This window comes from Acromyrmex echinatior, chromosome 4 (assembly GCF_024713525.1).
Source record: "Acromyrmex echinatior isolate Ae372 chromosome 4, ASM2471352v2, whole genome shotgun sequence".
Classification (NCBI taxonomy): Eukaryota; Metazoa; Arthropoda; class Insecta; order Hymenoptera; family Formicidae; genus Acromyrmex; species Acromyrmex echinatior.
In genome coordinates this window covers 16633409-16644467 of record NC_141855.1, presented here as the reverse complement: position 1 = coordinate 16644467, position 11059 = coordinate 16633409, and the positions used below count along the sequence as shown (strand labels likewise).

At 28.9% G+C, this 11059-nt stretch overlaps 3 protein-coding genes across 10 annotated transcripts in view; 1 reads left to right on the top strand and 2 right to left on the bottom strand.

Annotated features, from left to right (window-relative positions):
- Nucleotides 1-5: 5 nt before the first annotated feature.
- On the bottom strand, nt 6-3019 carry LOC105145530 (cytoplasmic 60S subunit biogenesis factor ZNF622). 3 transcript variants are annotated; one of them, XM_087405219.1, is made up of 3 exons: nt 2765-3019; nt 738-1431; nt 6-587 (listed from the first exon to the last, which is right to left on the bottom strand). In XM_087405219.1, exons 2-3 carry the CDS (start codon nt 1369-1371, stop codon nt 103-105), a joined length of 1119 nt encoding a protein of 372 aa, XP_087261345.1. In that variant the 5' UTR covers nt 1372-1431; nt 2765-3019; the 3' UTR covers nt 6-102. The 3 variants fall into 3 exon arrangements, with proteins under 3 accessions (XP_087261345.1, XP_011053452.1, XP_011053451.1); XM_011055150.2 differs by lacking the exon at nt 2765-3019 and adding an exon at nt 2342-2694; XM_011055149.2 differs by lacking the exon at nt 2765-3019 and adding an exon at nt 2228-2693.
- A 1181-nt stretch (nt 3020-4200) lies between these two features.
- The window catches only part of LOC105145529 (uncharacterized), an 8122-nt gene continuing 1263 nt past the window's right edge, over nt 4201-11059 (top strand). The window contains exons 1-5 of one of the 6 annotated variants that reach the window (XM_011055147.2): nt 4204-4643; nt 4849-4920; nt 5987-6246; nt 6325-6606; nt 6782-8616. In XM_011055147.2, the coding sequence (XP_011053449.1) occupies nt 4915-4920; nt 5987-6246; nt 6325-6606; nt 6782-6974 (741 nt within the window). In that variant the 5' untranslated portion in view covers nt 4204-4643; nt 4849-4914 and the 3' untranslated portion in view covers nt 6975-8616. Of the gene's footprint in view, nt 4921-5986; nt 6247-6324; nt 6607-6781; nt 8617-11059 lie in introns of those variants that run through there. The other 5 variants (XM_011055145.2, XM_087405223.1, XM_011055148.2 and 2 more) reach the window with 5 other exon arrangements.
- The window catches only part of LOC105145528 (Fatty acid synthase 3), a 16979-nt gene continuing 15003 nt past the window's right edge, over nt 9084-11059 (bottom strand). The window contains exons 18-19 of the mRNA XM_011055143.2: nt 10786-11031; nt 9084-10700 (exon numbers count right to left, since the gene is read on the bottom strand). Coding sequence (XP_011053445.1) covers nt 10527-10700; nt 10786-11031 — 420 coding nt within the window. The 3' untranslated portion in view covers nt 9084-10526. The remainder of the gene's footprint in view (nt 10701-10785; nt 11032-11059) is intronic.

The following is an 11059-nucleotide window of genomic DNA, read 5'->3' as shown; positions in this document are numbered from 1 at the left end:
TCAACTTTATATTATTATTTATTAAATACATATTTTATTTTTTATAACTTACAACTCTCTAAAAATTATGCATATCTAATTATATTTAGTCATTAAATATAGTTAAAAGTTCGTTTGTTGTCTAAAATGTTTCTGCAGGTTATTTTGTTTGACTTGCAATTGCATTAAGTACTTGGCTTGGACTCGCTGGAAGCTTTGAATGTCTCGTGCTGTAATTCGGGCGATTTCAATTTTTCTTTCCTCAGATCCAAACGATATTTGCTTATGTATCCGCTTGCGTCGACAATAATCTGAGTCTTTTATTATCGCTGTGATTCCCACAGGTACATTCTGTTTATAGTAAAGCGCCAAATCACGGTGAACGATTGACTTGCCAGATGGTAATTTCATCATGTAACCCTCGTCGTTTAAAACCTCTAGATCAGACACTTCTTCATCTGGATCAGCATTTTCGGCATCTGGGTAGCTGAATAAGTAATTATAAAAAGATGAATACTCGTACATCGTCTCTTCTTCGAACAACATTTTACAGTGACCCTTGTCGATCATATGCATCTTTACAGCTTGTGCGCTTCGCATTTTTCTTCCTGTAAAATATATAAATTTTTATTTGATTAAATTTTTTATAATTGTATAATATTCTTTTTGTTCAATTCACATTTTTAATTCTTTTATTTCAATCAAATATATAAATAATATAGAAAATAATTAATTAACAAAAAAAAAGATTTATTTACCTGAATCATTGCACCAAATACATTTAAATTCAACATATATCTTAGATTCTAAGTATTTTAACAGGCCACCTAGATCCACGCAGTATTCAAGATCAGGTACGAAAAATGAATGTTTCTTCTCCATATGTATCATAATGCACTCTATGGATTTATTATGATAATCACAGAATAAACAATTATCATAAATAATTTGATACTTTAAGTCTTCAAACCACTCGTCCGAATCCAAGGATTCTACATCTGAATCTGTTTCAATATCATCCGTATTCTTATTGGATGAATCTTGTATGCTTGACGACTTTTTGCTATAAGCTACAGTTGTATCTTCTTTTTGCTCCAACTTCTTTTTGTGAGTTTTCGAGGCCAAGTGATTCTCGTACTGTTTCTGATTATTGAACTTCTTTCGGCAGATTTCACAAATCTGTTTTTTCTTAATCTGGTTTGCGTTATTTTCATGATGCATCGCTTCTTTCTTCTCAAAGTCTTCAAGAGTGATCGAAGGCAATCCATTTACTATTGTACTCATATTATATCTATGCCATTCAGTACGATAATGATGTTTAAACATTGCCAAATCTGTAAACTTTACTTTGCACGTCCAACAAGTAAAGTGTTCTTGATCCAGATTCTTCATTGTACGTATTAGTTCTTTTTCTTCTTTTTAAATACCTCCAATTAATCTTTTATGAAATTTCTGCCATATAAAAAGAAAGAAAGAATAATTATTAGTACAGCTTAACAATAAAAAAAAGTTACATTTCCAATTTAGCTTTCAAATAAAATAAACAATTTTATTTCTTTTAACGAACATTTTTTGTTAAAAGATACACAGAACTCGATACAAAATTTATATTTATATATGTATATTTCATTGTATTTAAAAAATCTATTGTGTTAACTTAATCAAAATCATAAAAAAAGCTCGTGATAACAAACAAAACGTTATATATGCGAAAATAGCTTGACAACCATGGTGAAAATTTTTTTCAGAATTTTTCATATAATTTTTTAGAATTTCTATATAATTTTTCAGAATTCCTCTATAATTTTATAATTTTCTCATATCTTTTATATGAATTGGAACAATTCTACATCTTTTCTAAGAATTTTTCATATAATTATAAAATAGATTTTTAAGATTTTTAAGATTTTTTGTAAGTATAATTTCTGATAAAATATTACAAAAATTTAAAAAATCTAAAAAATTAAAAAATACTTTTTAAAAATTATGGAATGAGAAATTTCAGAATATTCCAGAATTCACTTATATGAGAAGTTCTGAGAGAAGATGTAAACTTTCCGAATATTTCTGAGTATTTCTGAAAAATGTTCCAATCATATAAAAATTATGAGAAAAATTTTTATCAAGGAAATCCTCGATCAAAATAACATATTGTACCACGTGGTGTTTTAGAGGTTAGATGAATTATCGCTTAAAAAAATTAAGTTGTGATGCTGATTTGTCAATTATGTGACAATTTTTCACTTACCTAATCTGAAAAAAGTTTAAGAAAAAATTGATGAAAAAAGTTACGTAACTATAATTCCGTAAAATAAAAAATTTTATCTCTTGTTGCAGCCACAGATTCTTATATAGCACGTACCAACAACCAGAGTAACTAGCGTACTGGATAGTACTGTCCTAGACTATACTGGAGTAGAGAATGCAGAGATACCAAAGATGCACATTTGGTCCTCGACACAGAGAATGATCGAGAATGCTCGAAAATGAACGAGATGATCGAGAATCTACCCCCTCTACTTTTGCTTCAGCCATTGATGTTGCGCGCGAAAATTCTGAATAGTAACCTTAAGGGGCTCTACACAATAAAAGGGACAGGGAACCTATCAGAAACTATATACACAGATGCACGATTTTTGATAGATTGAAATTCTTTTTATGAAGGAAATCCTCGATTAAAATAACATATTGTACCACGTGGTATTTTAGAGATTAGATGAATTATCACTTAAAAAAATTAAATTGTGATGCTGATTTGTCAATTATGTGACAATTTTTCACTTACCTAATCTGATGTTTTGAGAAAAAATTGATGAAAAAAGTTACGTAATTATAATTCCGTTAAATAAAAAAGTTTATCTCTTGTTGCAGCCACAGATTCTTATATAGCACGTACCAAACAACCAGAGTAACTAGCGTACTGGATAGTACTGTCCTAGACTATACTGGAGTAGAGAATGCAGAGATACCAAAGATGCACATTTGGTCCTCGACACAGAGAATGATCGAGAATGCTCGAAAATGAACGAGATGATCGAGAATCTACTCCCTCTACTTTTGCTTCAGCCATTGATGTTGCGCGCGAAAATTCTGAATAGTAATCTTAAGGGGCTCTGCACAATAAAAGGGACAGGGAACTTATCAGAAACTATGCACAGATGCACGATTTTTGATAGGTTGAAATTCTTATTCTCTGTTCTAAAACGCGAATTTGTTGGTTGTTGCTTCCGCTGCTTAACACTTGACGCTTACATGTGAATGCACTTTTACAGTCACTGTTGTGGAATTTTGTGCGGCAGCCCTTAAGACACAACACAAACTTTTGTATAACGCATAACGCATAGTGCATAAGCGAATCAACTAATCAGAATCTTTTCTTTTCTCCCATTCCATGGAAAAGAAGAATTTCAAGTGATTGATTCCCTTATGCACTATCCATTATGCGTTATACAAAAATCTGTGCTGCGACTCAATTGGTAGAGCAAAAGTAGAGGGGTAAATTCTCAATGTTGCTTGCTCTGGGCCCCTATTCTCAAAAAGTATCGTGTACGAAAAACTAGGGAAACGCTATAGCATGCGTTACATATACTATAACATTTCCCTAGTTTTCGACACCGTCACGGTGCAATCCTATAGAGCGTATCGCGCGTATCGCGGATTAGCGGATCGCTAATCATTCTCTTAGATCTATTTGCAAATTTTGCAAGTAGATGTTTATTTCCGAACCAATATTTCCGAACGCAAATGTATGTTAATTTTGCAAGGCTCGAGTCAATTTTCGGACGGCGGTTGGTAACATTTCTACTCGGAGTAGAATTTCCGAACGCATCCAATAAGGTCCAGGAGTAAATAAAGAACGATGATGTTACTGAAATTAATAAAAATTTATGATTATACTAACATAAATACTTCGATGATGAATTATTAAATTCGTGATTTTTTATTACATAAATGCTGTACAAATAAACATGCATATTTTCAATGAATATCTTACTTATATTGTATATTGCTGAAAAATTACAATTTTTCTCTGCAGTTATGATCTTTATTGATAATCAAACTCGGATGATAACATTAAATCGCAGTTTTAAATGAAAATCGAGTATTATTAAATTTTTAATATACGTAAACATGTGCATTCTATGAAACTAATAATCATGAAATTATTATTATTATATATAGTTTCTTTAATCTTAAATTTTAATAGGTACGCAACTTTCCATATTCAACCATCTTTAATAGTATCTCGTCGGTGCTATTACCCAAATATTTAAATGTTTTTCGTAAATTTTCCCAAACGATTCTCAAATTATAAACATAAATAAATTAGAAATATTCAATTTGTCTGCTATCTTCAAGTCAGTGGTCTCCGCGAATAGAGCGTTTCCCCGAATGCAGCCATATTCGGCTGTATAAACACTATAAATATTACGATATGAGATGATGACCGGGGATATCGGGGGAAATAGATCGATGGTGAAGTTTGTGAAACGTTCAGAAACGCGAATTTCAGAGTTTTTAATTGTCGTAGTTCATGACGTGGCGATTATAGAGACAAGAAACGGGTTAAATTTAGTAAATAATAATACTGACGTACTATGAGTACGACACACTGATCAACATTGTGATTGATGCGACGCTCGCCTGTGATCTGAGACGTATAGGTTAGCGTCTAACCAATAAGGATTTATTGTATAATCATTTAACATAATGTTTATTTACCTTGGAGTTCTATAAATAAAGAACAGACGTCACGCACACACACACACACGCACACACACACACACACACACACACACACACACACCAGTCACACACACACACACCGCACATACCATTCATACATATACACATATAACATTTCTGCAGGTGGCCGAGGGATAGCCTGAATCCACGAAATTCTTTTCTAAACGCGCACAGCCGAATACATTTCAAATGACAGTAAGTGAAAGAATACTTGATTAAAGAGTAAATAATTATTAATTATTAATATTTTTAATCATTAAATCTGATAATTCTGTAAATTTTATACAATGCATGTTTATACTCTTTACTATACTACTTGATTTGGAAATATAATTTGTTTTTTAATCTTATGCACATAGTAGACTCCACTAGAATTCTCTTTCTTGCTTTCGCCAAATATTAAACATACACCCATCTCACTTTAAATTCTAAAAGTATCTCAGCTCCAAAAAAAAAACAGATCCAAAGTCTTATCTTCAGCAGAGTCTACAATGATTTTAAGACGTAAAACTTAAGTTTTAAGTTTTAAGCCATAAGAAATTGACCAATCATAACTAATTATTCTTCTTATATTCGACTGTAATTGGCCAATTTCTTATGGCTTAGAGTTTAAAACTTAAATTTTACGCTCTAAATTTTATTGTAGATGCCGCTTTATGACATAATATATTTCATTGACTTCAGTTCATTTTGGCAAATTTGAGATGACAGTAATATACTGATTTTATAATTTATTTTAACAAATATATACTGACTATTCTAATATTACTAAAGATACTTCATATAAAAATGTATGTGCATAAAAACATAATAGGAATGAGTATTTTGTTCCATTAAAAACATAATAGAAAAAATGAAATTATTTATACATTACTGTTCTGTGTCGGCTAAAAAAAATCATTTTATTGATTTAATTTGATTGTCTAAAATATTACTTATATTATAAAATATGATAGGGTATTTTATATATATATATAAAATATTGTGTGTGTGTATGTGAGGGTATTATTATATTTTAAATTTTTTGATAGAGTATTTATTAAATTTTTATTATTAACTAATTTCATATATAGTAATTTTAATACGCATCAATGCAGAGTAATCCAAATTAGAACTGTTACTTTTGACATCTTTGTATCTTTGAAAAAGATTGCAATCTTAAAATAAAACATGTAAATATCTAAATTTGCTATATATGATATTCTAAAAAAATTCTATATTATTCTGTATATCTTTTTTTATTTATATGTTTATTTTTCAGAATACTATGGGTGGAGCGCACTTATATACACCACAATCCATCTTACAACAGATGATGAACCAACAGAACCTACAGCAGCAACAGAATCTACAGCAGATTGGATCATGGATGCAAACACCACAAGTACCACCAATAACTATTCCCTGGAGTGTACCATCAGCGTTACATCAATCAGAATTGGTTAGATTTACTGGAGATACCAGCTCTGGACCAATACTTCATCAGAAAAGAAAATTAGAAGCACCAGATGTTGTAGATACGTGAGTATAATGTGCTTTATATATGTCGTCTACTGATTAATTATGTGACAAAATTTTTATAACATGTTATTCAAATAGGCGTCAAACAAAGCAGTTTATAACAGAAGAAAAAATAACTGCACATTTTAAAGATCTGCACATTAGTTCTAATTATGAATCCGAGAATCCGGCGCCATCAACTTCTACTGTTCATACGTCATCTTCCTGTTATAAGCCATTAGATATGGATTTGGATGTCGATGCAACGAATGCATTAAATACAGAACAAACAAGCGATCTACATCCAAGATTGGTCCTTTCAGAGGAACTCAAGCGAATGCAAGAGGAACCTATTTTGCCATCGACTCTTATATCTAAATTGTAAGTATACACTGGTTATATATGATTTAAAAATATGACATATAAAAATACAATGCTTTTTGAAAAAGAATGAATGAATGAATGAGAGAGAGAGAGAGAGAGAGAGAGAGAGAGAGAGAGAAGAAAAGAAAAAATGTACTGTTTTTTAAGCCTTGTTTATTTTTTTCTCTTATAGAGAGAGGCCTTCTATGGCTCTGGTTCTTTGGGAACCACCAAATAGACATCTTCGTATCCTACCAACGAGAAATACTCCAACGCCAATCCCAAATACATCCGACGACAATAATAACAACAATAATGTTACTATTCCCGATCTAAATAACATATTATCCAGTGCCAGATCACCATTCGAGCCAATGGAGTTATGAGATTCTTTGGTTAGTACTGCATATTTTATCTCCAAATATGTTGAAAACGAAAAAGTATAAATATTGTATTTTAAATTGAAAAAAGATTTCAATAATCTGCAAAATGTAAACTAGAGTAGGATAAGGGATAAAATGTGTTTTGCGGTTTCTCCTACTGTATAATAATCATTTGAGTGATGCATCTGAGTGAGTTTGAAACACATCTCTAATATATTATTTTCATAATCATGAATTTCACATCATTTTAATATGTCTTATTATAATTTCGCTATTTAAGATTCCTGAATAATCACCACAATCATATTGAATTGTGACGTCAAAAATGACATGGCAATTTTTATTACATACCATTTGTAAATAAAGACTATTTGGATAAAACAAAATGATGATATCGCTTTAAAATAATAATATGTAAAAATGGACGAAAACTATGTTTATCTCTCTCCAGACAGTCAGTAAATGATCGTAAAAAGTGATAAAGGCACATGAAAGCATGGTGGAATAAGAAAGATAAACTATTGCGTATAATGGCGAAAAAAGAGTGAGAGACACAAAATGACAACCAATCTTTGGACTCCAACAGAGCTCACAAATTTCAAACGCACATAATGGTGATCAGAAATTAAGTGATTGAGGTCCAAAGATTGGTTGTCATTTTGTGTCTCTCACTTTTTTTTCGCCATTATACGCAATAGCTTACCTTTCTTATTATTATAAGTGATTGGCTGTTAGCTTCCCACTATTTTTAGGCTACTGCATATCCATAGGAATAGCTTATCTTTCTTATTGCTACCATGCGTGAAAGTGAAAATATCTACGCTACGTATGTGTATTGAGTAAAAGCACTTTCACATGTCTTTTATCTACGACACTTTTTATTTACGATTATTTACTGACTATCAAGAGAAATAAAGATAGCTTTCGTCCATTTTTACAACTGTTTTAAAATAATATTAGCATTTTGTTTTATCCAAATCGTCTTTATTTACAAATGGCACATAAAATTAACATGTCATTTCTCGCTTTTGACATCACGATTCTATACGACTGTAGTAGTAACTACTCAGGAGCTTTAAATACGGCATATACCTTTTTCATTATATACGTATTCTTTATTGTATATTATTTTGTTATAATTTCTTATTTATATCATTTATGTAATTAATATATGAAAGAAATTATTATTATAATTATTATAAGAAATTATTATTATTAATATATGAAGAAATATGTATATTGGATCCGAGTATTTTCTTTCGAAAATCTATTGATTTTTTTTCTAATAGGACAAGCATAAAATAAAAATATCTTTTTGCATTTTGTTTTTTATATCCATACATTAACTTTTATTACACAGCAAATGTTAGTAATAAGAAAACAATGCAAAACAAGAATTTTAATTTAAAGAAAAATCGATGATTGAATAAAGATTCTTAGAATAAAGGAAATTAGTTAAATATCACTAATAATTTTTTTCAGTTTGTATTTTGCATGTAGTATTGAGCGAATGAAAAATAATGATTATGTATAAAGTGAGGTAATATAAATGATAACATGTAATGAGCGTTTATTATGAATGATTGGTATAAAATGATACATGTATGTATTAGTTTTGCATTAAATTACGATTATAATAATAAAATTGCATCAGAGTTTTAATACCTTTGTCTAATATCAGAATAAGAAAATTGTTGTCACAAGTTCACATTTATTAATTACTTTATTTCTTAAACTTTATAAACAAAATCTAGATAAATGCCTTACTTTTGATAATTATTAATTGTTCATTGAGAAAATATATTTGTATAGTTTATTAACTTTAGATTAATTTTTGCCAACAGTAATGAATTCTAAATATAATATATTAAATTTTAAATATTAGATTCTAAATATGAGGATCAGATTCTTTTTTGCTAAAATTTGATTTGGTTTGTTTTGTTAATTTATAATAGTATTAGACTAGTAAAAATAGATTAGTAAAACTATCTAGACTAGTAAAAATATCTAAAGAAATATATTTAGCAACACAGTCTCCTGATTTTCGTATTTTTTGAGAGAGAAAAGAAAAGATTCAAAATTAGAAATTCCAGGAATTAATTGAAGAGACTATTATATTAGTAAATTTTATATAAAGTTTTTATTTTGTTAAATTTAATTTTGTGTGTCAACTTTGTAACAGTGATTTTAATCTGCAAATTAAAAAATTATATCGCCTACAGATATTTGCCAATTTTAAATATATCCAAATTAGGATTAATAAACAAAAATTAGGATAAATATACGATAAATATAACATCCGAATTATCCAAACTAATTATTATCTATTTTTATTCAAATCTGGATGTTTGAATGAGTTATATTTAGCAACACAGTCTCCTGATTTTCGTATTTTTCGAGAGAGAAAAGAAAAGATTCAAAATTAGAAATTCCAGGAATTAATTGAAGAGACTATTACATTAGTAAATTTTATATAAAGTTTTTATTTTTTTAAATTTAATTTTGTGTGTCAACTTTGTAACAGTGATTTTAATCTGCAAATTAAAAAATTATATCACCTACAGATATTTGCCAATTTTAAATATATCCAAATTAGGATTAATAAACAAAAATTAGGATAAATATACGATAAATATAACATCCGAATTATCCAAACTAATTATTATCTATTTTTATTCAAATCTGGATGTTTGAATGAGTTATATATTCTAAATTTTAATATCCACAGAATTACATTTAAAAATTTGAATTTAATCTATAAAATATTCTATATAATCTATAATCTATATATAATAAATTCTATATAATCTATATAATCTATATAATAAATATAATAGAAAATTAAATGCAAAACACAATAAGCCAAAATTGAAATTTTATGTAACTTTACACGTACGCACACATATAAAGATTCTTTTGTACATTATGTATGTTTATAAACCTAATGAAAATAAATATATATTAAAAATTTTTAATATAAAAATTTTAACGAAAAAAATAAGAAAAGTAAACATAATTAAATATTTTTTTATTGCAAGCTTAAATTAAAAAATAACTTCTTTTGGTTATAATAAATAAAATTTAAAAATTGTCTTATTTCTATATATTGTATGCTGAGCATATGATTTTCCATGCAAAGGGAGGTCCAGTCTTGTGAAAGGATTATGACCTTGAATATATGTCAAAGTCAAAGATGGCGCGATATCCGTTAATCCGAAATTATCTAATTTTGCAATTAGTTTTCTATTTCTTAAAATGAGGGAGGAAGGGAAAGGATCTTTTCTATTATTTCTTAAAATGAGGGAGGAAGGAAAAAATCTAAATTAATTTTAAAATTTGTATAGAATCAGCTGTGGATACTTTAAATCAAGGATTAAAATAATTCCAAATTTGAGTAATAGTTAATTCGATTATTCTTGGATTTGCCAATAATCGAAAATTCGAATTAATATCCGAATATTCGAATATTGGCAAATCCAAATTATATTTACACCTTAAACTTAGCAAATTTTTTTTCTTTTAAGTTAAATACGTTACAGACTTTTAATCTGTAATTCAGACTCTTGTACGTTCTGTTTCTTCGAATGGTCTATCTTCTGTTAAAAGTTTCCTGAATTCTTTAGGATCCTGCAACGATTCTCCATTAATCGCAGCTATGACCTTGTCGTTATCCAACATCGTTACATGGTTGCCTTCAACATAATATACATTCACCTTGTCGTGCGTGATCTGAAAAGTTTTATTCCTGTTATTAGACATCGATTATGAGAAATTAAAACCAAATGTTCGTAAAAAATATACAGAGACATATTACCTTGTGTAAGCCATAATCTTCTTCGATCATATCGACAGATGATTTCTTGGGTCTCAAAAGTGTTATAGGCGATCGTATCCATCCCAAGGATGACCAGTCGTACTTTCGGAAAGCGAGAATGTGCATATAAATATTTGTATACAATTTTTTCTGAGTTTTGGTAAGCGATATTTTGTCAGGAACGTGCGAGAAGAAAACATTTAATTTTTCTTCCCAGGTTGTACATTTCTCAAGATCTAAAAGTAGCTGCAAAAGAAAAATAAATGGGATATTG